The sequence below is a fragment of the Suncus etruscus genome, chromosome 11, assembly GCF_024139225.1.
Source record: "Suncus etruscus isolate mSunEtr1 chromosome 11, mSunEtr1.pri.cur, whole genome shotgun sequence".
In the NCBI taxonomy this organism is placed as follows: Eukaryota; Metazoa; Chordata; class Mammalia; order Eulipotyphla; family Soricidae; genus Suncus; species Suncus etruscus.
The window spans coordinates 53,810,659-53,836,686 of record NC_064858.1 but is presented as its reverse complement, the minus strand read 5'-3'; the positions used below and the strand labels follow the sequence as shown (position 1 = coordinate 53,836,686).

Below are 26,028 nucleotides of genomic sequence, written 5' to 3'. Positions count from 1 at the left end.
ATCCCTGGCACGAGATATGGTCCTCCAAATAACCTCCAGTAGTCCCTGAGCAGAACCAGGTGCTAACTCCCAGCTCTGCTCAGTTGTGGCCCCAAAATTAAAAACAAAAAGTGTTACTGGGGTATGATATATAATATGGTGTTATTGGGGTATGGTGTATAGCTAGGTGGCAAATTACAATGCATATTTAAAAGTTGCTAAGCTGCCAGCCAACTTCCAAAGCAAAATTACAGCCTCCCAACCTGCACAGCCCAGGAAGCTGCCACCACCGCTCCTACTGACTCATCATCGTACATGGTTCCTTTTACCCTACCCACCCTCACTGTGGACTATTTGTTGCTCACAACTGGATTCAGCCACGGAGAGACCCTCAACTTAACACTACCTAATCCCTGACTTCTGCAAACCATTTTTTAAGATTCCATAAGACCACCATGCAGTATGAAAATGTACTTTAGGGCCCGGAGAGATAGCACAGCGGCGTTTGCCTTGCAAGCAGCCGATCTAGGACCAAAGGTGGTTGGTTCGAATCCCAGTGTCCCATATGGTCCCCTGTGCCTGCCAGGAGCTATTTCTGAGCAGACAGCCAGGAGTAACCCCTGAGCACCGCTGGGTATGACCCAAAAACTAAAGAAAAAAAGAAAATGTACTTTAGATTTTATCCCCCCCAACTATTTCAAAAGACTTAAAGGGGATATTTATATTTCCTTTGTGTATTGTTAGATGCATTTTCTTTCATTGTTTTGTTTTGGGGCCACACCCATTGACGCTCAAGGGTTACTCCTGGCTATGCGCTCAAAAATTGCTCCTGGCTTGTGGGACCATATGGGATGCTGGGGATCGAACCCAGGTCCATCCTGGGTCAGCTGCATGCAAAACAAATGCCCTATCACTGAGCTATTGCTCCGGCCCCTAGATGTGTTTCCTTAACAGTGTATAGTGTATATTTCCGTAGGTAGAGGTAGCTATTCCCATCCCTTTGGATCTGCTTAGTAGGAAACTAGTAGATAAGTATCTCTTGGGATGAGTTTAGATTAGAACCAGATTATGGAGATTGTTTATCTTGTTATTTCTACCCCCATATGCACCCGTGGCATACCCAAAATTTCTAGTGGATTTGGGAATGATTGGCTCATTCCCAAAATTTCTAGGCGTTTTGTCATGAAAGAACTAGCCATAGGGACTGGAACAATAGTACAGCTGGCAGGGCACTTGTACTCTTCTGATCCAAACTCCATCCTTAGCACTCCATAGAATAGCCCAACCCTGCTACAAGTGATCCCTCAAAACAGAGCCAGAAAGAAGTAAAGCCTGAGCACTGCCAGGTATAGTTCTTCACACACACACACACACACACACACACACACACACACACGAAAAAATAAAAACTACCCATATACTCTTATCTCCAAATTTTATCAGGATGAGGCCAGGTCATAGAACAGATAAGGAACTTATCTAGTACAATCTGGGTTCTATTCCCCTGTCCCACATAAGCATAGCCAGGGGTGATCCCTGAAAAGAGCCAGAAGGAAGCCTGGATGTGACCCACTCCCAGCCCACCAAGGGAATTTGTTTTTATTTCTATTCTCTTTTAAAAGAAATGGAATCAGGGGCTCGAGCGGTGGCACAAGCGATAAGGCATCTCTGCCTTGCCCACACTAAGCCTAGGACGGACCTAGATTTGATCACTGGGCATCCCATATGGTCCCCCAAGCCAGGAGTGATTTCCGAGCACATAGCCAGGAGTAACCCCTGAGCATCACCGGGTGTGGCCCAAAACCAAAAAAAAAAAAAAAAAGAAAGAAATAGAATAATTACCAAAGCCGAATTAGCAAATCTACAAAGAACAGAATTTAATTGTGTGTGCATGGCACGTTTTGGATTGCTTTCTAGGAATATCAAGTTAATAACCAAGATTCATCTGATGGCAGTATACTTCAATACATTCTATCTCTTAGGTCAAGAGAATTTCCTCTCTAATTTCCGCAATATTTACTATGCTTACGGGAAAAGAAAAAAAAAAACACCTTGCCACGCCAGTCCCACACACACACACTTTTTTTTTTTTCCTCCCTAGGTCTTTTTAAGGCATGGGTGATCTAGAAAAGGAAGGAAATCATTTCATCTATAAAACTAGTTTTGTTTTCAGGGTTATTTCTCTTGTATGTCAGAATAGAATATTTGAAATTAATTTTTAAAATCTTTAGATCTTGTTTATTTAAACCCTTATGGAAATAGGGAATTGGATTATTTGAGGGGATTTGGATTGTTATTGAAAACAGAAAAGACTCTGTGTCAATAGTAAAGATTCACTTTATCCTTCTGATCATTTCTTCTCATGATTGGATTGATTAGACAATTGAAACTTTGTGGCTAGAATAGTAGCTTCCCCACATGTTCATGTCTTAATCCTGGCAATTTATGATTATTTTTTTTTGTTTTTTTGTTTTTGGGTCACACCTGGCAGCACTCAGGGATTACTCTCACATTTTTATTTTCTTTTTCTTTTTTTCTTCTTTTAAACTTATATAGCTTCTAGACAGGGGCTCCTGCCCGCTTTTTGTTTGTTTTTTTCAACAGAACCATAGAACATGAATCATCTTGTTCTGCCTCAAATTTTTTTGGTTTTTCTATCTTGTTTATTCTTTTTTTTTTAATTGTGGCCAAGTGAATTACCAATCTTTTTTTTTTTTGCCCTGCAAATGCAAAGCCTCAAAAAATTAATAAGGACTCAGAATTGTTCCTCTCCATGGAAATCTTTAGTAAAAGGCGATACGATCTGAAGAGAAACCAGAGTATGAATTACCATTCTTTTACAGTAATATTTAAGGTACATAGTGACAATGAATGAGGGGCATTCCCACAACCAGTGTTGTCCTCCCTCCACCCGTTCCTAGCATGTATCCCATATCTCCCTCCTTTATATCCCCCCAACCCCCATGCTAGTGTAACTGGTCCCTACTTGTACAGATTGATGTAGATTTGGGTATCAATTCTGTTGTCATTGACTTTTGTTTTGGTGTTCAAGTCTGATCATCTTTTATATCCACTAAATGTTCATATGACTGTCTGTCCTGGTACCATCCATTCCCCACCCCCTTCAACTTATGAAGCTGAATAAGATTATTCAAGTTATGTGGTTCTGTTGGAGATAAAAAGGAAAGGAAAAAAAATTGTGAGTCTGTCTAGGTGTTATATCAATTTAGAAGAAAAAGAAAAATGTAGCCAAACAAACAAAAGAACAAAAAAACCCAGCAATTACAAAAAACATACAAGGGGCTGGAGAGATAGCATGAAGGTAGGGCGTTTGCTTGCATGCAGGACGATGGTTCAAATCCTGGCATCCTGTATGGTCCCCAAGCCTGCCAGGAGCGGTATCTGAGTATAGGGCCAGGAGTAACCCCTGAGCACTGCCGGGTGTGACCCAAAAAACAAAAACTAAAAACAAAAAATGTCAAAAAAAATTTCGTCTTCCTACAAATCGAGAGGAAAAAAAGTGGGTGCTACTAGGGGCAGTCTCATGAGGATTGACTAAAAATAAAAAATAAGACCTAAATGCTCAATCCAAAGTCAATGACAATAGAATCAAAAGACCCAAACGACAATAAGCTATACACAAAAGGGGCCTGTTACATTAGCAGTTCAGGGGCTATGGGTGGAGGAATGGGATGCATAGTGGAAAGTCACTGAGGGAGGTCAACACTGGTGAAGGGAATTGCCCTGTTTCAGTCAGTATGAGCCTTAAATATAACTGTAAAAGACTTGTAATTCACATTGGTCTCAACTATTAACAACAACAACAACAAAAAAAAACAAGATGTATAAACTGGAGGCCAGAGGCAGTTAACCAAAGGACCAAAGGTGGCTGGTTTGAATCCCGGTGTCCCATATGGTCCCCCGTGCCTGCCAGGAGCTATTTCTAGCTGACAGCCAGGAGTAACCCCTGAGCACCGCTGGGTGTGGCCCAAAAACAAAACAAACAACAAAAAAAGAAATGTTCAGAGGGGCCAGCGAGGTGGCGGTAGAGGTAAGGTGTCTGACTTGCAAGCACTAGCCAAGGAAAGGACCATGGTTGGATCCCCCGGCATCCCATATGGTCCCCCAAGCCAGGGGCAATTTCTGTGCACTTAGCCAGGAGTAACCCCGGAGCATCAAATGGGTGTGGCCTGAAATACCAAAAAAAAAAAAAATGTTCAGAGGGGCTGGAGAGATAGCACAGCGGTGTTTGCCTTGCAAGTAGCCGATCCAGGACCTAAGGTGGTTGGTTCGAATCCCAGTGTCCCATATGGTCCCTCGTGCCTGCCAGGAGATATTTCTGAGCAGATAACCAGGAGTAACCCCTGAGCACTGCCCAAAAACAAACAAACAAAAGAATGTTCAGAGATAGCAATGAGGAAGGATGTTTGCCTTGCATGCAGAACAGTGTTTTGAATCTCAGCGTCCCATCTGGTCTCCCAACCCTGCCAGGAGCAATTTCTGAGCGTAGAGCCAGAAGTAATCTCTGAGCGCTGCCAGGTGTGACCCCTCCTCACTCCAAAAAGAAATGTTCAGAACTCAGATAAGCTTAGGACCTACCTACTCCTAGCTCTAACACTCTGGGATCATTCCTGGTGGGTTTGGGGACCATATAGGATGCTGAGGATCAAACTATGGTCAGAACATACAAGGCGGCCTGGAGAGATAGCACAGCGGCGTTTGCCTTGCAAGCAGCCGATCCAGGACCAAAGGTGGTTGGTTCGAATCCCAGTGTCCCATATGGTCCACCGTGCCTGCCAGGTGCTATTTCTGAGCAGACAGCCAGGAGTAGCTCCTGAGCACCGCCGGGTGTGGCCCAAAAACAAAAACAAAGAACATACAAGGCAAGCAATTTTCAAGCTGTTACTCTCTCTTGCAGGTCCTACATCCAGTTGTGAAGTCATTTGTCAAGTCTTTTTTTTTTGTTTGTTTGTTTGTTTTGTTTTTGGGTCACACCTGGCAGTGCTCAGACTGGCTCTACGCTCAGACTTCTCTCCTGGCAGGCTCAGGGGACCATATGGGATGCCGGGATTTGAACCACCGTCCTTCTGCATGCAAGGCAAACACTCTACCTCCATTCTACTTCTCCAGCCCCATTTGTGAAGTCTTTAGTCAGAAGTTGTTTCTTACCCAATATGGCATTGTAGTTTTCAACAATTTATCTTGACTTAAATATCAAAATAGCTAACTCAGCTGCATGTAACTGCCACCTATCAAACTGTATAAACATCGTTGATACTTCTATGTACCCCTCCAAATGATGTCAGAGTACTGCATTAAAATGTTTCATAAAATTTTCAAAGGAGTCTCAGCTAACTTGGCCTCACATACTGTAAAGCTATGCATATTAGTTTTGTTTTGGCCACACTTAGTGATACTCAGGGTACTCCTGGCTCTGCGCTCAGAAATCTTTCCTGACAGGCTTGGGGGACCATATAGGATGCTGAGAATCAAACCCGGCTCAGCAGCATTGAGGCAAAAGCCCTCTTGCTGTTATTGTTTCTGTCCTGCATGTCAGAATTTTTTTTTTTTTTGGTTTTTGAGCCACACCCAGCGGTGCTCAGGGATGACTCCTGGCTGTCTGCTCAGAAATAGCTCCTGGCAGGCACAGGGGACCATATGGGACACCGTGATTCGAACCAACCACCTTTGGTCCTGGATCGGCTGCTTGCAAGGCAAACACCGCTGTGCTATCTCTCCAGGCCCTGCATGTCAGATTTTCAATTGCCCTTATTGGTAATTTGGATGTATGATTCCACTGGAAATTATGTAATGCTTGTCCTAAAGTTAAATGGAAGAGGGAGAGTACGTGTCTGCATGAGAGGTTCTGAGCTCAATGTACAGCACTGCTGGATTCAAGCAGCCAACATCCAAAAGGGTGGCCCCGAAGTTCAGCACACTTTAGAGCTAAGCATCATGATTCATGTGGAGGTGGGCCAGGTCCTCGCCCTGGCACTGCATGTTTTGAAGCTAGGTGCTGGGCACCTCTAAATGTGACTCCAAACTCATGTTTAAATGCAGTGCAGAGGATGGTTTAAGAAACTTAGAGCCCTTAATACAACGATGAGGTGATGAGGTACCATCTCACACTACAGAGACTGGTACACATCACAAAGAACAAGAACAATCAGTGATGGTGAGAATGTGGAAAGGAACTCATTCACTGCTGGTGGGAATGCCAGCTAGTCCAGCCTTTATGGAAAACAATATGGGCTATACGTTCAGAAATCACTCCTTGGGGAACCATATGGGATACCGATGATTGAACCCAGATCTGTCCTGGGTGAGCCGTGTGCAAGGCAAAAGCTCTCCCGCTGTGCTATGCTCCGGCCCCAACACAGATCCCCTTTAAATTGGCCCCATATGCATGCATAATCCTGTTTCAAAGGAATGCTTTCCCCAGAAAATGGAGTGGTCTTTTTCCTCTGGTTTTGGGCCACATCTGGTGGCGTTCCAGGTATAAAATGCAGGTTGGCTGCATGCAAGGCATATCAGATTTTCTGGTTTGGGGCCAACAGCTAGCAGTGCTCAGAAATCACTCCTGACAAGCTTAGGGGACCTATCCAATAGTCCTGCCTGCTGTGTTATTGCTCCAGCCCCAGAAAATGTAGTTTCTTTTCTCCAAACCTAGAAATGAGTAAGTCTAGGATTTCAGTAACCAATATATATATTGGGAACAATGCCTTGTGATTTTCAAAGGTAAGATCTGGAGCTTTTGCCTGGAACCCAGAAATAATGTAAACCCAGCTCTAGACAGCCCTTGTAAAGTTATATATTAAACCGATAAGGACATGTGAGAAATTGGTTTGTTGCAAGAGTTGTCTAAAACCCCCAGTGTAACCTCATGAGACTCATAGCCCTGATGTTAGCAGTGATACCTTTGAGTTCCTGACCTTGAAATTAGGTTGCCCAGGCATGCCACTCAATTTCTTTTTTTTTTTTTTTTTAATTATGAGAACAATGATGCAAAGGAAGAGGACAAGGTAAAGTTACCGTGGAAGGACAATTACCAATAAACAAGAGTTCTCAGAAGAAATCCTGGTGCTGACACCTTAATTTTGAACATACAGTCAAGGAACATTAAGAAGAAATAGGGACTTCTCATTGGGCCTGGAGAGATAGCACAGCGGCATTTGCCTTGCAAGCAGCCAATCCAGGACCAAAGTGGTTGGTTCGAATCCTGGTGTCCCATATGCCCCCGTGCCTGCCAGGAGCTATTCTGAGCAGACAGCCAGGAGTAACCCCTGAGCAACACCGGGTGTGGCCCAAAAACCAAAAAAAAAAAAAAAAAAAAAAAAAGAAGAAATAAAACAGAACCCATATACAATTACTTTGTCCCTCAAGTCTCCAGATGTACATTATAACATTTCTTAGTGGTACACAAAGCAATTTAAAACCATATTTGTGTAACTCCTTAAACATTGAAGGCATAGTATTTTTTACATTTCCATGCATATGCATTACTTTATGTTAACCTCAAAAGTTTAAGTAGGTTTTTTATTTAAGATTTAGAGTCGGGCCCGGAGAGATAGCACAGCGGCGTATGCCTTGCAAGCAGCCAATCCAGGACCAAAGGTGGTTGGTTCGAATCCCGGTGTCCCATATGGTCCCCCGTGCCTGCCAGGAGCTACTTCTGAGCAGACAGCCAGGAGTAACCCCTGAGCACCGCCAGGTGTGGCCCAAAAACCAAAAAAAAAAAAAAAAAAAAAAAAAGATTTAGAGTCAAAGAAGGAAAGTTAAAAGTGTTAGAGTAGCAATTATTGTTTGCATAGGCCCACCAAAATATGGATGACATGGAAAGGAAAAGCCTTGGCCTAAATACAAGGAGACCCAACCCCTGAAGTTTCCTGGCATAAGACCAGCTCTAGGCTCCGGCAAAATAGTTTGTCTAATCCAAGTCCTTGTCTGTAGTGCCAATAGTTTTATTTTTCAGTTTCTGTTGTTGGCAAAAGATCCTGGAATTTGCATATCCTACATTGAAGTCATTGGTGTCAAGTGTCCTCTAGTTTCACCTCACAATTAAAGGGCAATGCAGAGAGCCCTGTCCTGTAAGCAGGACATTATTGTTATTAAGTCTTCTCAGTGTTAAGGGAAGTCTTTTGAGTAGGTCGATGTCAAAGCAGCGGTAGGGTCTTCCCTGGTAGAGGATTGCTTCCAGGTGATGTTATAGACAATGCTGGATATTTCATAGGTGGCTTCCCTAGTTCAGGGGTGAATGGAGAATGCCCATTCTTCTGAGGCCTGTGCCAGGTCATTATGTCAATGTTCAGGGTATAAGGTCCAATTAAACTACAAGTTTTGTGTGTTCCCATCTCTATTAGATAAGAACTTATTTGTATGTATAGAATTTCACCATTTTAATGTGCTTATGCAAACAAGGAATAATGCCACGTGGCATTATTGGTACATATGGGGGCTGCAACAAGTCCAACAATCCCCGTGACTTGGTTCATATATAAGCGATAAACTGAGTGAATCTTTCACCAAATTCCTTATTGATCAGTTCACAAAGAGAAAAGATAAAAAGTAGGGGAAATTGTCACTATATAACAGAATATTTAGTAAGAGATATAGTTGTCAAAGAAAATAGATATAAAGTATTCAAAAGGGGGCTGGAGAGATAGCATGGAGGTAAGGCGTTTGCCTTTCATGCAGGAGGTCATCGGTTCGAATCCTAGCGCCCCATATGGTCCCCCGTGCCTGCCAGGAGCAATTTCTGAGCCTGGAGCCAGGAATAACCCCTGAGCACTGCCGGGTGTGACCCAAAAACCACAAAAAAAAAAAAAAGTATTCAAAAGGCATACTTGTGTTTTATGCTTTTTAAATAGTTGGGTGGGTGTTAAATCCAGTGCACCATGTTGGTCTGTGATTTTGTATGGTGCAGTACCGAAGTTAAAAAGGGTAAATGTGATTCTTTCTTGAGCTAGAGGCTAGCTCTAGCCAGCATGGGGTTTGGGGAGGCCCCATGTGGAAGGCCTTCACCCTAACTTGGGTGCGCTGGGAGCCTTAATAGGCCCCCAGCCATCCCCTCTTCTGCCCCCGGCCTCCAGGCCTTCCTGGGGTGGCAGCCCAGGCGTCCAGAAATGGTGGGTCCTAACTTAGGGTGTGCTGAGATTTGCTCAGTTGCACTGTTTGTTACTGGCAATTTCTGACCAATCTACATGTTGAAAACCGAGTGGGGGCTAGCACCCCGGCGCGCACTGCATGTATTAAGAGTATTCCCTATCCTTATGCTATGTTTTGCATATCCAGAATGTCCATTTTGTATTCTGCCTTTACCCACACCCCTACAAAGCTCATTTTTACTCCTTAACTCTCACCCCCCCAAAAACATCACTAACCCACATTACTCTTTTTAACTTCAGTACTGCACAATACTAATCACAGACCAAAGTCATGCAGTGTAACCTCCAACTATTTCAAATGACATAAAATGGACATGTATTTCTTTTGAATATTTTTTCTCTGACAGCTATAAGTCTTACTAAATATTCTCTTATACAGCGACGATTCTAACCACTTTTTATCTTCTCTTTATGAGCGTTCAATAAGGAATTTTGGTGAGAGTCCCCCAGTTTAATGTTTTAGAATGAACCACGTCATGGGGATTGTTGGCCTTGTTCTTATGGCCCCCATATGCGCCAATAACGCCACGTGGCATTGTTCCTTTTTTGTACAGGCATATTAAAATGGGAAAATACTATACATACAAAGCAGATCTTATCTAATAGATTGGAACACACAAATCTTGTAGTGCAAAGGGACCTTACACCTTGAACATTGACATAACGACCTGGCACAGGCCTCAGAAGAATGGGCATTTTCCATTCACCCCTGAACCAGGGAAGCCATCCAAGAAACATCCAAGATTGTCTATAACATCACCTGGAAGCAATCCTCTACCATGGAAGACCCTACCACTGCTCAGACATCGACCTGCTTAAGAGACTTCCCTTAACACAGAGAAGACTTAACAACGACCTGCTTACAGGACAGGGCTCTCTGCATTGCCCTTTAATTGTGAGGTGAAACGAGAGGACGCTCCACATCCTGAGTTCAATGTAGGATATGCAGATTCCAGGATCTTTAATACAGAAACATACCAACAACAGAGACGGTGTGAAAAGTGTATTGGCACTAGAGAATGTCTTGGATTGGATGATCAAGCTTGCCTGGAGCCTAGAGTTGGTCTTATGCCAGGAAACTTCAGGGGTAGGGTCTCTTTGTATTTAGGCCAAGGTTATTCCTATCCATGCCCCTCATATTTTGGTGGGCCTATGCAAACAATTGCCACTCTAATACCATTTTACTGTGCTCCTTTGAATCTAATCCTTAAAAGAAACCCACTTAATCTTTTGAGGTTAACTTAAATATGCATGTACATGGAAATGTAAAAAAAAATACTATGCCTCTAATGTTTAAGGAGTTACATAAGTTTTATGGCTTTAGATTGCCTTGTGTGCTGCTAAGAAATATTATAATGTATTACAATCTGGGGACTTGAGGGACAAAGTAGTTGTACATGGATTCTGTCTTTTTTTTTATCTTAATGTTCTTTGGCTGAAAGTTTCAAAGTTAAGATATCAGCAAGGGGACTTCTGAGAATTATGGTATGGGTGATTGTCCTTCCACTGTAACTTTACCTTGTCCTCTTTCTCTGCATCTTTGTTATCATAATTAAAAAAAAAAATTAAAAAAAAAAAGGGTAAATGTGGGGTAATGATGGTTCGGGGTGAGAGAGTTAAAGAGTAAGAATGAGTTTTGTAGGGATGTGATAAAGAGTAGAATACAAAATGGACATTCTGCATACATAAAAACATATCTTAAGGATATGGAGTACTATTTATATTGGAACATGTAGACTGGTATGAAATTACCAGTGACTGCCTTAGTACAGCTGAGCAACTATCAGCCACCCTCAGTTAAGCTCCTCCAAGTGTAAAAAAGCCTTTGGCACAACGGAGGTCTGCTGAAACCCATGCTGGCAGACTCCCGGCTCCCAGGAAGGAAGGAGATCCTTCCCCAGCCTGAAGGCCGGAAGTTCAAAGCCCACACCCTAAGCCTCCCTCTAGAGCAGGCTTGGGAGTGGGGAAAGCCTAGGGTACTGGTAAGCTCCTCCAAGGAACCCACCTTGCTGGCTTGCCCAGGCATGTGGCCCAGGGGAAGCCCTGGAGCTCCAGGAGGAAGGAGGTAGAGGGGTACTGGGGTGACCCAAGTCCCGCACCCCGACCCTAGGTCTGGTTAAAAAGACCTTTGCATGCCACTCAATTTCAATGATTTGCTACAGAGTAGCAGCCACCAAAAAACAAAGAAAAAAAACGTGTACTAGTATTCCCACCACTGCCCTCCATCTATTGACTCAATTCTACACTTGGGACCTTCCTTTCTCTACAACTCAGGTAAATATTAGATTATGAAAAATAGGTCAACCAAAATGGTTTCTAAAGATACAAACTGCTTTGTTCCTTTGAAAAACTATTTAGGGGGCTGGTGCGGTGATGCTAAGCAGTAAGTCGTCTGCCTTGCATGTGCTAGCCTAGAATGGACTGCAGTTCAAAACCCCCAACATCCCATATGGTCCCCTAAGCCAGGAGGGATTTATGAGCACTTAGCCAGGAGTAACCCCTGAGCGTCAACGGGAATGGCTGAAAAACCAAAACAAATTAAAAAAAAATATGGCTGGAGAGAATTCAAAAGGCTGAATTTGTACTTTGCATGCAGAAGACTGCACAACCTCAGCACTGCTCGGGGTGACCAACCCCCTTCCCCCCTCCCTAAGCACAACAAAATTCTAAAAAAAAAAACAACAACAAAAAACTGGTAGCACTCAGGCCAGAGTAATATAGTAATGAGTGTGACACACTTGCTTAGATGTAGTCACATGGGTTGAATCACCAGCACACAGTATTGACCAGAGTACCACCAAGAGTGATCCCTGAGCTTTCAGGAGTAAGCTCTTACCACCACCAGGTATGACCCAACCCTCCCCCCACTTTTACCCCAAAAGTAATACAATCAAATTTAAAATACTGATCTAGAAAGTTTAAACAGCCTAACTTAAATAACCTCAAAATGAGCAATATTAGGGGCTGGAGCAATAAACTGTAAATAAGACACTTGCCTTGCACAGGCCAAACTAAGTTCAATCCCCAATATGGTGTCAGGTCTCAAGAGTTAATTCCTGCCAGGAATAATCCGAGCACCACCAGGTACAGACCCAAATTCAAAAACCAAAAGACCAAGCAAGCAGTATTAAGAACTGGAAAGAGGGCTGGAGCGACAGCGCAGTGGCAAGGCATTTGCCTTTCAGGGGCTGATCCAGGATGAACCTCGTTCAATCCCCAGTGTCCTAAATGGTCCCCCAAAGCCAGGAGTAACCCCCTGAGCATCACCAGATGTGGCCCCAAACCCCCCCCCAAAAAAAGAACTTGAGTAGGACCGGAGAGATAGCACAGCAGTAGAGCATTTGCCTTGCACACAGGCAACCTGGGGCGGACCCAGGTTCAATTCCCAGCATCCCATATAGTCCAAGCCCGAGAGAGGCAAGTTCTGAGCAGAGCCAGAAGTAACACCTGAGCAATGCCAAGTATGGCCTAAAAACAAACAAAAAGAACTTGAAAGAGTATAGTGAATATTGCAAAGTCATGTCATATGCCAAAATTTGCTTTTCAAAATGTAACAGGTATTTTTTAATTTTAGGTTATTTCCTAAAAATAGAAACTCTTCAGTGACAGAATTGGAGACTAAAGGGTGTTAAGTTAGCATTTTGCTCCTCAAGGTTTTAAACTGTCACTAAATTTTTCCTTTATATTCAAACAACCCGGAGATAATAACTCAGTTGTAAGCCGTTTCCCCAGTAAAAATCTCCATCATTTAAGTGTTCGCATGCCAGTCATGTCCTGATAGTCGAGTATGGTGGCATGACTGCATGCCATTTCTATCAGAACCTAAGACTGACATGCAAGTATATTGATCTCACATGCCAATGACTCAAGCACCTTTGACTATACAACCAAGAAAGTTGCTGGATGTTTCTTTCACTGGAACTACAAGAAACCCACGTTTACAAGCAGAACTCAGTTCAAGATTGACATCCACAAAGGTGGATCTAAGGAAGCATGTTGTGATCCCTCTATGATTTTACAAATAATTGTAAAGTTTTAAAGTAATTAAAAAAAAATCAAGTCATAGGCAAATTATGAGCAGATGAATTTATTTCAATATAGTTAAGTTTGAAACCCTTGCCTTATGCAAGAGTACTACAGTAATTTTTCTCAGGAAGACAATTTTCTACACTCTCAAATATATAAAAGTTCCTTTTGCACTTTCCTCAACACTGATCAACAGACAGATTCAGTCCACATTTAGTTTGATCAATCTACTGAGTCAACCCGAGTTTCTTCTTCAAAGATTCTGGCATCTCAGGAGGAGGAGGGCGGGGGAGCCTGAAGTAGACCTTCACAGAGTCATAGATGAACCACTGAAGGGCAGTCAGCGTGCCAATCATGATGATACGGGCAAAGAGTCCCTTCCACACACCTAGGTGAAAAATAAAATGAGTGAAAATACAATATATACAAGCATAGTTTAATTCTCATAGCTACTCCTCAAAGAGAAACCAAAGACAAACACAGCCCTACCTCTAAATCCAAGTCTCTGAAGGACCTGAGAGGCAGTGCTTCCTTTCTCTTTGTTCAACACAGACACCACAGAATCAGCAGGGTGAGAAACAATTGCACAAAAGACTCCAGCTGAAAAAAGTTAAGATAAACAGTCAAGTATTGCATCAATTATTAAAAATCATGGTCCACAATTTTTCCATAATCATTCTAAACATGATTTAGAGATTGGCAAAGTTACAATGTTAAACAAAGTAGTTCTTCAAAAGTACTTATCAGCCTTTTTTTCTTTAACCAATTAGTTCCTCTTATATTAAAATGTAGGACTGAAGAAATAATACAGCAAGTAAGGCACTGCCTCGAACATGGTAAACCTGATTCTATACTTGGCATCACATATGGACCCCGAGCCCTGCCAGGTGTTGCTCCATACACACACCAAAACACATGGGAGGAGTTGTCCTTGGAAGACTATAAAGAGGGACCAGAATTAGAGTACAGCAGAACATGCTTGCCTTGCATGTGACTAACCTGGACTTGATCCTTTGCACCCACATACGGTCCCCTGACCTCTGACAGGAGTGGCCTGCCCACCACCCCACCCATAAAGGGCATAACTGCATCAGTAAAATCAATACACTCAAGCTGAATCATAAAAGAGTTAGGAACTAACACACATGTATTAACCCTGAAGATAAAATTCCTTTAAATTTTTTTCCTTAAAAGAGGCCAGTAATGGGCCCAGATAGCACAGTGGCGTTTGCCTTGCAAGCAGCCGATCCAGGACCAAAGGTGGCTGGTTCGAATCCCGGTGTCCCATATGGTCCCCTGTGCCTGCCAGGAGCTATTTCTGAGCAGACAGCCAGGAGTAACCCCTGAGCACCGCCAGGTGTGGCCCAAAAACCAAAAAAAAAAAAAAGGCCAGTAATGCAAGTAATTTTTTTCTGCAAATTCAAACAAATATAATCTAAATAATTCATACCTATGTAACCTGCAACAAATGTTACAACCAGCTGCTCTGCCTTTGTACACTCATCACGGGGCTTGGGAACCACAAACTTGTACAGTAATTCAACAGTGCGTTCAAAGCAGGCGAACTTCATCATGGTGTATGGTATCTGTCTCATCCATAGAGGAGCAACTCCCTTGTAGAAGCTAAGAAACCAGGAGACCCATTTTACTCAATTGTAACATTTCATCATTAGCAGGAACTTTCATCATTATAAGAAATGTCCGCATACCAGTCATGTCCTGATAGTCAAGAATGCCAGCATGACTGCATGTCATTTCTATCAGAACCTAAGACTAATATGCAGGTATATTGATCTCACATGCCAATGACTCAAGCACCTTTGACTATACAACCAAGAAAGTTGCTGGATGTTTCTTTCACTGGAACTACAAGAAACCCATGTTTACAAGCAGAACTCAGTTCAAGATTGACATCCACAAAGGTGGATCTAAGGAAGCATGTTGTGCCTGAATATATGCAATATATCCTTTGAGATGTGTGGAGGGGGGGTTGAACCCTGGGTGTGACACATGGAAAGCATGCTCTAACATTGGCTCACACCCTATTTATACAAGAAAATTTTAAAATGTGAACATAGGGGGTCATATAGCATAGCTGTAGGGCATTTGTCTTGCATGTGCATGACTTGGGACTGACCCAGGTTTTAATCCCTGGCATCCCATATGGTATGCCAAGTTTGGCAAGAGCAATTTCTGCGTGCAGAGCCAGGAGTAACCCGAGCGCTGGTGGGTATGGCCCAAAATAAAAAAAAAGTGAACATAAACAGATGATTTCTAGCAAGCTCTCTACACAGATGACAAGAATTTCTACAGCAAACTCTTGTCCCAAAAGATAAGTCAATTTTAGATTAAATACCAAGTCATTTGAAAGAATAAATGGCCCTTAACATACAAAAATCAAACAGTAAGAGCTCATAGCAATATCTATACAGCTATCTGTCCACAGAGCACAGACGTTCTATGTAAGAAACAACTATCAGGAGCCAGAGTGATCGCATAGCAAATAGGGCATTTGTCTTGCATGCAGCTGAATCTAGTTTGATCCTCAGCATCCATTTAGTTACCCGATCCTGCCAGGAGTGATTTATTAATGCAGAGTTAGAAGTATACTGAGCATTGCTAAATGTGGCCCAAATAAAAGCAAACAAGCAATCAAACAAACAAAAAACGAGAAAAATACCACCAAAATATAGGTAGACTTAATGTTAGCAAATGTAATTCTCTCAAATAAGTATTTTTCACATTTTACATTAAAATGTAGCTAACTATTTACTTACGCATTTAAGCCTTCTTCCCTATACATTTTGGGAGCTGCTTCTCTCAAAGTGTTGGCATATCCAGGTTGGGTTTGAATTCGAACCTTAGCAGCTTCCATAGGAGCCAGGGCAATGTCAGCAAAGAATTCAGCACTGGCAGAGGAAGCCAAATATAGTGATGTACGCCAGAGGTAGGTATTTTCCTAATTGAAAAACACAAAACAAAACATCAATTGCCATTCTAAAAGCTGTTTTCAATTTAACTTAAAAAAACCTTGGAAAACAGCAGTAGGGCATTTGCCTTGCACACGACCAAACCCAGGATGAACCGGATTTGATTCCCGGCATCCCATAAGATCCTGAGCCTGCCAAGAGTAACAACCATCTGCCAGTTGTGGCCCAAAATAAAATAAACAAACAAGAAGTTTGAGCAAGTTAAATCTCAGGCATTTCTTTTTTCTTTTTTTTTTTTTTTTGGTTTTTGGTTTTTGGGTCACACCGGCAGTGCTCAGGGGTTACTCCTGGCTATCTGCTTAGAAATAGCTCCTGGCAGGCACGGAGGACCATATGGGATGCCAGGATTCGAACCAACCACCTTAGGTCCTGCATTGACTACTTGCAAGGCAAATGCCGCTGTGTTATTTCTCCGGCCCCAAATCTCAGACATTTCTTAAGTGTTTATTATAATATCCAGGGAATTATACATGAATAAACTGAATGAAATCTCACATGCCTCAACAACTAGCTTTCAATAAGTAATTTTTACGTGAAACTACAAGGAAACTCCAGGGCACTCAAAAAACTTAAAACTTGTTTGAAAGAAGAAAAAAGCACTGAAATCAAGTGAAATGCATTTCCTTCTCATTCTGCCAAAACAGCCTTAAGTTTTAAAACATGTTGCCCACCCACCCTTTCTAGAATCATTTTCTCAGTTCTAAAACAAAATGGATCAGACAAAAACTCAATGTACTTTTGAATCTTCAACTTTTAATCATTTAGGACTTTCAGTAACTAAATTAGAGGCCAGAGCATGGGAGGGCATTTGCCTTCAATGTGGCTGACGGAGGTTGATACTCAGAGACAGAAAGTAAACCCTAAGCACGACAGGTGTGGCCCAAAAAAAAAAACAAAACAAGGAAAACCAATCAAAATACAATACATACCTCTCCTAGCATGTTGCTATATAACACCTTGAAGACTTCATAAAAGCCAAACTTGCAGAGGCCCTGCATGGAGTAGCCGATGAAAGTGGGAGCCCATCCTTTAGCCAAACCACGAACACCATCCTCTTTGAGTGTAACCGAGAATCCATTGAATATGCCCTTGTACTTTTGGGGGTCCACCTTTATTTAAAAGAAAATAATTACATATGTCAAAAAGCTAAAACTTCCCACAAATACTTGAGTTTGTTAACAGTTTTTTCTTTTGGTTCTAAAATAAACGAGTAGTAGCGGGGCCGGAGAGATAGCATGGAGGTAAGGCGTTTGCCTTTCATGCAAGAGGTCATCGATTAGAATCCCGGCACCCCATATGGTCCCCTGTGCCTGCCAGGAGCAATTTCTGAGCCTGGAGCCAGGAATAACCCCTGAGCACTGCCGGGTGTGACCCAAAAACCAAAAAAATAAAAATAAAAATAAATAAACGAGTAGTAAGTAAAGGTAGGAAAGAGAAGTTCACTGCACATTAACTTACTATCTATAATGTTCTTTATAAATCTTACATTCAGGTCTATTTTTCTAACAAGATTCTCAAATGTTAGGATAAAAATGATTAAAATACATGAGAAAAGATACTGCTTAATGAGAATTTTTATCTTTTACTCCACCTAAAGCTACCACTTAAAGGGGGGAGACTGGAGATAGTGCAGCAGGTAGAGCATTTGCGTTGCATGCATGATATCCCCTGAGTACCACATGTGCCACCTTCTCAAAAAAAATAAGGGGGGGGGGCGGAGAGATAGCACAGCGGCGTTTGCCTTGCAAGCAGCCGATCCAGGACCAAAGGTGGTTGGTTCGAATCCCGGTGTCCCATATGGTCCCCTGTGCCTGCCAGGAGCTATTTCTGAGCAGACAGCCAGGAGTAACCCCTGAGCACCTCCGGGTGTGGCCCAAAAACCAAAAACAAACAAAAAAAAAACCCCTAGAGTCACTGCCAAAAACATTAAATCTTAAATCTTATCTTTATATGCTAGCCCTGTAAGTGATTGATAATATGACTTTAAGTATTAAGTCTTAATTAAAGACTGAACTTAAGACAAAAACCCAAATTTAAAAACAAATTAGGGCTGGTAGTATAACAGACAGGACATTTCCTTTTATGTGGTCAAACTGGGTTTAATTCCCAGCATCCCATATGGTCCCCCACCAAGCCCACCAAGGAGTAAGCCCTGATCACTGCCACATGTAGCCCAAGAGAACAAAAATAAAAGGCAATCAACGTAAGAATATTCTATGACTAGATATTAAAATCATCTCAAGAAAAATGCATATTTTAGCTAAGGTCTATATTTCTTAATAGGAAAAAAATTTATCTCCTTAGTCCTGTCAATTAGAAAGTGGGGCTGGTATACGTCACCTTCCTCTCCCTGATAGTATTTCACCTTCCTTTCTCTTTTAGGTAAGTAGACTTCTAATCCTGTTTGGGACAAATAAATAGTTGACGTGTATTTTTACTTCAGTAATTCTAAATCTATTGTAAAACAGTAAATGCAAGTATATGAAGTTATGTGCACAAAAATTTAATCCTAATCACTATTTCAAAACTAAAATAACTAGGTGGAGAGAGTGAAGTAGGTAAGGCACTTGCCTTGTACTCAAATGACTAGGGTTTGATCCCAGGCACCTCTATGGTCCCTTGAACATTGCCAGGTATGGCCCCCGAAAATAAGACTAATTAATTTTTTAAATCTACATTAAAAGATGACTGAGGGGGGCCGGGCGGTGGCGCTGGAGGTAAGGTGCCTGCCTTGCCTGCGCTAGCCTAGGACGGACCGGACCGCGGTTCGATCCCCCGGCGTCCCATATGGTCCCCATATGTTGCCAGGAGCAACTTCTGAGCGCATAGCCAGGAGTAACCCCTGAGCGTCACAGGGTGTGGCCCAAAAACCAAAAAAAAAAAAAAAAAAAAAAAAAAAAAAGATGACTGAGGGACCAGTGCGATACCACAGTGGGCAGGGCTTTAACATGGCTGACCCAGGTTTGATCCCTGGCATCCTGTATGGTCCCGAGACTGCCAGGAATATCTGAGCACCAATTGTGGCCCAAAAGCAAGCAAGCAGAGAGAGGGGAGGGGGAGAGTTGGGGAGAGTGAGGGAGAGTGAGAGAGAGTGAGAGAGAGAGAGAGTGAAAGGGAGAGAAATCCTATTACACTCTAATATCTAACTATAAATTTACTATTCAAAGTTATCAGGAATCATTGAGACTTAAAGAGAAAAGGATTGAGCCCAGAAGACCCCCCAATCCCCAAAACAAATTTATAGCAAGAGTCTAAAGTCTAACCATTTTAACATCCTCTAAATCAAAGATTTCTTGAATTTAAAACAATTAAAATTAAGTAACCAGCAAGTTGGGGACTTGCCTTGCATATAAGCAAATGGTGCTATTTTTCTCCACATCTAATATGGACTATAAATGACTACCAGGACTAATTCCTGAGTGCAAAGCATGGTTAACCTAAGCACCACACCAAGTGTGGGCCCAAAACAAGAAACCAAATTAAAGGTCACCAAAAAAATGTCCACAAGTTAAAAATATAAAAAAAAAAAACCACCCTGTCCCTCTTTTCCCCCTTAAAGTGAGTCTTTAACAGCTGATTAGTCTCATTTATGAAGTCTTTCTAAATTCTCTGGATGGACTCATATGTGAAAAGATACATTCAATGTTGTCATCTCATACAAACCTGCATGCGGCATTTCACTAAATCCAGAGGAACGACAGCTGTGTGTGTCAGACCACAACTTAAAACCCCACCAAAGCCACACAGTGCATAAAACTTCATGGAGCCATATTCACAACTGTACTCTGTAATAAGACAAGACACACCATGCATCTTAGTACAAAACTCAAGTTACTGGTATAAACTTACCTCCTAGACAGGTTTCCACAGTTTGTTAGTACATGACTACACCTTGCAATTCAAATGCCATGCTTCAACAAATGCTTCAGTTAACTCAGCATGCAAAACGAACCTGCATTCTGCACTTAATCAGATCTAGAGGAACCAATGCTGTATGTGTAGTGCCACAGCTAATAATTCCTCCAATTCCACAAAGGATAAAGAATCTGTTAGATCCATAGTCACAGCTATACTGCTCTGTTTGATTAAGAAAAGAAAATCAATTAATTATTTCTTCAGAGGCTTTGATAAAGGCTGCGGGTTAGAGAAGAATGCTTCCCTGGAAACAGCACTGCCGCAGCATTACAACTGTGGCCACCTTTTACACTGCTAAAAATGTCATTTCCTTTGAGTGCACGTAAGAAATTCCATGCCAAACCTTACAGCATTATTTTTTTTAAAAGATGAAAATTTCTGGGGCCGGGCGGTGGCGCTAAAGGTAAGGTGCCTGCCTTGCCTGCGCTAACCTTGGACGGACCGCGGTTCGATCCCCCGGTGTCCCATATGGTCCCCCAAGCCAGGAGCAACTTCTGAGCACATAGCCAGGAGTAACCCCTGAGCGTTACTGGGTGTGGCCCAAAAACCAAAAAAAAAAAAAAAAAAAAAAAAAAAAAAATAAAAGATGAAAATTTCTGTCTGTGGGACAGCAGTATCTATGTGCCCCATTAGTAAAGTTTTTCTACATTAAATAGCTCTTCCACTTAAATGTCAAGTTTCAAATTATTGAGCTGCTGATAAGACATTTCGAAGCACACAAAACCCAGTACCTGTCAAAGCTTACCATCATCATTAGCGTAAAGGGTAAACAAATTCCTGTGAACACAGTAAGAGCCCAAACGTGACATTTTTTTTATCTTTGACTTTTTCCCCCCCCCCGGAGGACTGTGTAGGTAGAATATGTCTTCTTACCCACATCAAAGATATGACCAGAAACTAAATAAAGAAAAGGCCACAAGGGGATGACACTTGTTTCCCTTGCTAGTCCTACAATTCGGTTTTAGGATTTTTTCGGCACAAACTCTTAATGGGAATTTAAGATTTTACAGCATGAGGGGTCGGAGAGAGATCATAGAGGGAAGGTGTTTGCCTTGCATGCAGAAGGACGATGGTTCGAATCCCGGCATACCATATGGTCCCCCGAGCCTGCCAGGAGTGATTTCTGAGTGTAGAGTCAGGATCACCCCTGAGCGCTGCGGGTGAGACCCAAAAACCAAAAACCAAAACCAAAACAAACAAACAAAAAAAAAAATGATCTTAGAGCATGAAGTGAAAGCTGGCTCCGACCGACCAACCAACCAACCAACCGCACATCCCGGGAACACCCAAGGGCGCCCTCCACCCACGGTGATTACGGTGTTTCACAGCTGGTGCCAAAGAATCCAAGGCGGTGAAACGCTTACAAGTGGGGTGTTTTCGGGGGTGTGGGGGGGTGTAGCGCTAAAGGCAAAGGCCGAGGGATGCGGCAGGGCTGGGCGAGCCGGACTTCCCGCCCCCCGATCTGCTGACCCGCAGAGGGGCCGGCCTATCGATAGGGCGCCGGGCACGGTCCCGGCCTCCGCTGCTTCGCTGCTTCCTGGAGGACGCCGAGGTCACGGGCAAAGCGACCCTTGCAGGCCTGCCCTCCCCGCCCAGGGAGGAGGGCCCAGGGGCCCGCAGAGCCAGGAGCCCGGGCCGCCCCCCCACGCCCGCGGCGGGTCCCGCCTCACCTTCCACGGCGGCGGCGGCCAGGCTCCGGGAGCGGCGGGGCGGCGGCGGGGCGGCGCTGCCCTCCTGCACCAGCTGCAGGTGGGGCGCGTGGAAGGGGTTCGCCCGCGCCAGGTGCGCCACGGACGAGAACATCTTCCTGGGGGCAGAGCGGGGCGGCGGTGAGCGGGAAGCCAGGGGCACCCGGGGCCCAGCCACCTCCCGCCCGGGACCCCGCCGGCCCGAGCCGGGCCTCCCCGCCGCCCGCGCGCCCTTGACGAGGTCACGCGCTCTCCCCAGAGGCCGCCGCCCTCGGCCGGGCTCGCGGCCAAACTAGCGCCCCACGGGGGCTTCGCGCTTGGCTCCCGCCACCGCCTCGCGGGGAGGGCGGGCGGGCAGGCCGGGCCACACTCACTCTCCCTAAGATGGCGAAATCACGACCTCCTCGGCGGAAAGGCAGCGGCGCACAGAGGCCGAAATGTCCTCCCGGCCCTTAGATCTGTGCCCTTCGCGTGTCGTCCGCGTGACGTCACCGCAAAGCGCGCCGCCCATTGGCGGAGAAGAGCGGCCCCGGCGCCGACGTCCTCACGTTCTCCTAGCAACGCTGGGCCCGCCTCTCGCCCGTCCCCGCACTTCCGGCCCGGCTTCTGCGCAGGAGGATTCGTTCTGCGCAGGTGCGGGCTGGGCTGAGGGAATGCTGGAGGTGTGGGCCTCGCGTGGGTCACCTCCTCTGCCTCCCTTCACCTTCAGATCTCTCCTTGACGCCACCGGCTTCGAAGTTAACACTTTCTCAGTACTAATATATTACTAATTACAAACAGGACAGCGCATGCTTGATGATAATGCTATTACTCGAATGCTAGTGAGAATGTCCCTGCAGTCATTTGTCACAAATTCTGCCTTTTAGGGTCTCCTATTGATTTCACCCATCGACATTACATATAGAGATGTCTACAATTTCTTGCACACTGAAAGAAAGGTAAAAGAACTCTTAGACAGCCAAAGCAGTTTGCTGCATGCCAATAATTTTCATAACCTTAAAACAGTCATTAGGTGCTTTTATACAAGGAGGTACAGGGATGTAGAGGGTGAGAAAAAATAGGCAACAAATTTTGTGTTTGATGAATTGAAAAAGTCTTTCCTTGATTCAGTATAACAGAGAACCAGTACTTAAATAACCAGTAGCGATTTCTGAGCACATAACAAAGGAGTAACCCCTGAGCTTCACCAGGTGTGGCCCAAAAACCAAAAAAAAAAAAAAAAAAAAAAAGAATTAGCTGTTCTCCTCTATATTGATACTTCTGTGGCAGTCTCAGAAAGAGGGTGGGCAGACACCCCTTTCTGGATGAACTACAGCAGCCCAACTCTACTCTCTACCCTCCAATAGAAAGAGCCCAGCTCTGTAAGCTTTTTAGCCACCACATTTGTTTCAGATCTATAAATCCTGGACAACTGTGGATTTTACAATAGTGTCAGGCCAGTAGTATCGCAGAAAATCTGATGGGAAAGTTACATAGTAATATATCAAGCTCAGTGACCTGAAACTTTAACACAAAAGACTCAACTATCACCAACCATAGCCCACACTGACTTTAATAACATAATGGAGGGATATTAGAATCATTTAAAATTGACCCTTCTTGATTTAAGTTATTTTTTTTAATTATTATTTTTGGGACACACCTGGTGACGCTCAGGCTATGAGCTCAGAAATCACTCCTGCCTTGGGGGACCGTATGGAACTCCAGGAGATTGAACTGCGGTCCATCCTGGGTCAGCCGCTTACAAGATCCTACCACTGTGCCATCACTTCAGCCCTTCATTTAAGTTTTGATAATTCTATTTGCCTTTCTGTTGTAACGAACCTTATGAAGTAAATTTGTTTGTACCTACATGGAAGCAGGATACTGTGGTGGAAGGAAAATTGAGGAGACTGGTGAAGGGAAGGTGTCTCACTGGTAGTGGGATTGGTGTTTGAACATTTAGTTGCCTGAAATGGCTGTATAATGTAATGAACAACATGGTAAATCATGGTATTGTCATAAAAATTAGAAAAAATAGGGCCGGAGCAACAGCACAGCGGCAGAGCATTTACCTTGCAAGCAGCCAACACAGGACCTGCCAACTTCAATTCCCCCGACATACCATATGGTCCCCAGAGCCTTCCAGGAGCAATTTCTGAGTGCGGAGCCAGGATTAACCGCTGAGTACTGCCAGGTGTCTCCCAAAACACAAAAAATAGTAACAATAGAAAAAAGATTAGCTTTCTTGCTATTAGGGATATAGCACAGTGGTAGATAAGGCACATGCTTTCCACAATCAAACCATGAGTCCTTTTCTAGCCCCACTTGACAGACACTCTACTCCCAAACTCGTTATTCAGGCAAAAATTAGAACCTCACCCATTTAATCTGCTTCAAGAATTGAGACTAATGCCATAACTGGTCTATAGGCAGAGCATTTATGTAAGTAAGATTCCAATAAAATGCACAAATGTAATGAAGATGAGGAAGCCTTTAGGAGATTATTGTTGTATTAATTATTAAATATAAGATATATAATATAATTATTAAATATAAGTGGTGGATCGAATGGATGAATGGAGTCTTTCTTGGCCTGGCATGGCCTCTGCAGCCTCTTCAGCCCATGGGTCTGAGGGTTCAGAATAACAGCAAAGAAATAACCCACAGCAGTCAGATGAAGTTTCAGGTGTCATCAGCTTTATTTATTACAAGACCTTAACTGCCATGTGCATATCTCACAAGGCTTCTAAGCTAAGCAGCGTCTCTCCAACCAAACTGTGTCTCTTCTCTACCTGCTGCTCAGTCTCTCTCATTTCTCCCCCAGGCCACTTTAATTACCAACCACAGACCACTCCCAAATGGAGGGCATCTCCACCTTCCTTAAAAAACAAAAGAGGAGGGGCTAGAGAGATAGCATGGAGGTAGGGCATTTGCCTTGCATGCAGAAGGTTGGAATCCTGGAATAGCATATGGTCCCCCAAGCCTGCCAGGAGCAATTTCTGAGTATAGAATCAGGAGTAACCCCTCAGCTCTGCCAGGTATGACCAAAAAAAAAAAAAAAAAAAGAGGAAAGGTTATCTTGTTTTTCTGACTTCCACCTACTGAAGGCAGGAAACCTAATATTCCCCAAAGCAACAAAATTTAAAGTGTATAATTAAGATATCAGCCTTTTCCATAAACAGAACTTTTCTGCAAATACATTTGTAGTTTAAAATTCTCAATGCTATTTAAACAAGCACTTTTATACTGGAACATCCTTAATTCCTTTCATTAAACTTCCCTAAACAAAATTATAAGAACATTTCTGGGGCTGGAGAGATAGCATGGAGATAAGGCGTTTGCCGCTCATGCAGAAGGTCGGTGGTTCGAATCCCGGCACACCATATGGTCCCCTATGCCTGCCAGGGCGATTTCTGAGCATAGAGCCAGGACCCAAAAATTAAAAATTAAATAAAATAAAACATTTCTGCAGAAAATAGTTTGAAAACAGGCTACTACATTAAGATACACAATAAACCATAACAATTAGGAAATATTAATTAGAAAAAACTATAAAACAATTTTAACCAGCAAGACAATGATGCAACTAGGTTTAAGAGGTAACCTGAAGTAGTTCAAATGCAGGTTTTAAAGACTGTTCTCTTAACTTTTCTTTTTTTTTTTTCCCATCACCATCACCAAGCTGTCCAGATGAGGATAAGCTCTGGGCTACTCCCCAAGGTGCGTGGAATCGCCACACCACGTGGCTTTGGTCTGGGTCTGGAACCAGCTGCGGGGCTCCACTTACCTGCTAGCAGGGAGGGAGCATTCCAGTTGTATCTAGTGAAGGAAGTGCTCGGTTGCCTCTGGATGCCACCAGTGTTGCTGCCATCTGGGTGTTTAAAGCACGTAAGATAGTTTGAGACTGAAAATCCGTTTTAGCCAAAGCCAGAATCGTGTTGGGGGCTGAAGGTCATCCAGATGTTAGTCCACCATCAGTAAAGTCTTTTTTCTTGTCTTTTTTCAATCAGTGGCCTCTATAAGTTTCTGCAGATTGGGAGGGCAAGGTCCTTGGAAAAAAACACTTTTCATAGAAGAAAAGTCGGGTGCCTGGGCCTTTGGGGTGCTGCTCCAAGCTTTCAACTGTCCCATTTTCAAAACTACCTGCTCTGCCACCATGTTTAGATCAGGTGCCATGTGGTCCAACATTCTGGGCTCTTTATTCTCACTCCAGCTGAAAAGAGCTAAAATTAACCACAAGACCAGGAATCTCACCATCATTGAGGTCTTCTGGTTCCAGGGTTC

At 43.4% G+C, this 26,028-nt stretch overlaps 1 protein-coding gene, 2 non-coding genes and 1 pseudogene across 4 annotated transcripts; all 4 read right to left on the bottom strand.

Annotated features, from left to right (window-relative positions):
* Positions 1-2,696: 2,696 nt before the first annotated feature.
* LOC126023392 (uncharacterized) lies at positions 2,697-2,802 on the bottom strand (annotated as a pseudogene).
* A 10,092-nt stretch (positions 2,803-12,894) lies between these two features.
* LOC126023278 (small nucleolar RNA SNORA53) lies at positions 12,895-13,141 on the bottom strand. Its single transcript, XR_007500455.1, has one exon. It is a non-coding gene; the product is annotated as a small nucleolar RNA SNORA53 (small nucleolar RNA).
* Positions 13,142-13,203: 62 nt separating this feature from the next.
* On the bottom strand, positions 13,204-22,227 carry SLC25A3 (solute carrier family 25 member 3). Of its 2 annotated transcripts, none has more exons than XM_049782842.1 (8): positions 22,139-22,227; positions 21,745-21,881; positions 20,112-20,236; positions 17,089-17,268; positions 15,947-16,128; positions 14,620-14,792; positions 13,659-13,769; positions 13,204-13,557 (listed from the first exon to the last, which is right to left on the bottom strand). In XM_049782842.1, exons 2-8 carry the CDS (start codon positions 21,875-21,877, stop codon positions 13,397-13,399), a joined length of 1,065 nt encoding a protein of 354 aa, XP_049638799.1. In that variant the 5' UTR covers positions 21,878-21,881; positions 22,139-22,227; the 3' UTR covers positions 13,204-13,396. The 2 variants fall into 2 exon arrangements, with proteins under 2 accessions (XP_049638799.1, XP_049638796.1); XM_049782839.1 differs by lacking the exon at positions 20,112-20,236 and adding an exon at positions 19,823-19,944.
* On the bottom strand, positions 14,866-15,112 carry LOC126023275 (small nucleolar RNA SNORA53). Its single transcript, XR_007500453.1, has one exon. It is a non-coding gene; the product is annotated as a small nucleolar RNA SNORA53 (small nucleolar RNA).
* Positions 22,228-26,028: the final 3,801 nt, after the last annotated feature.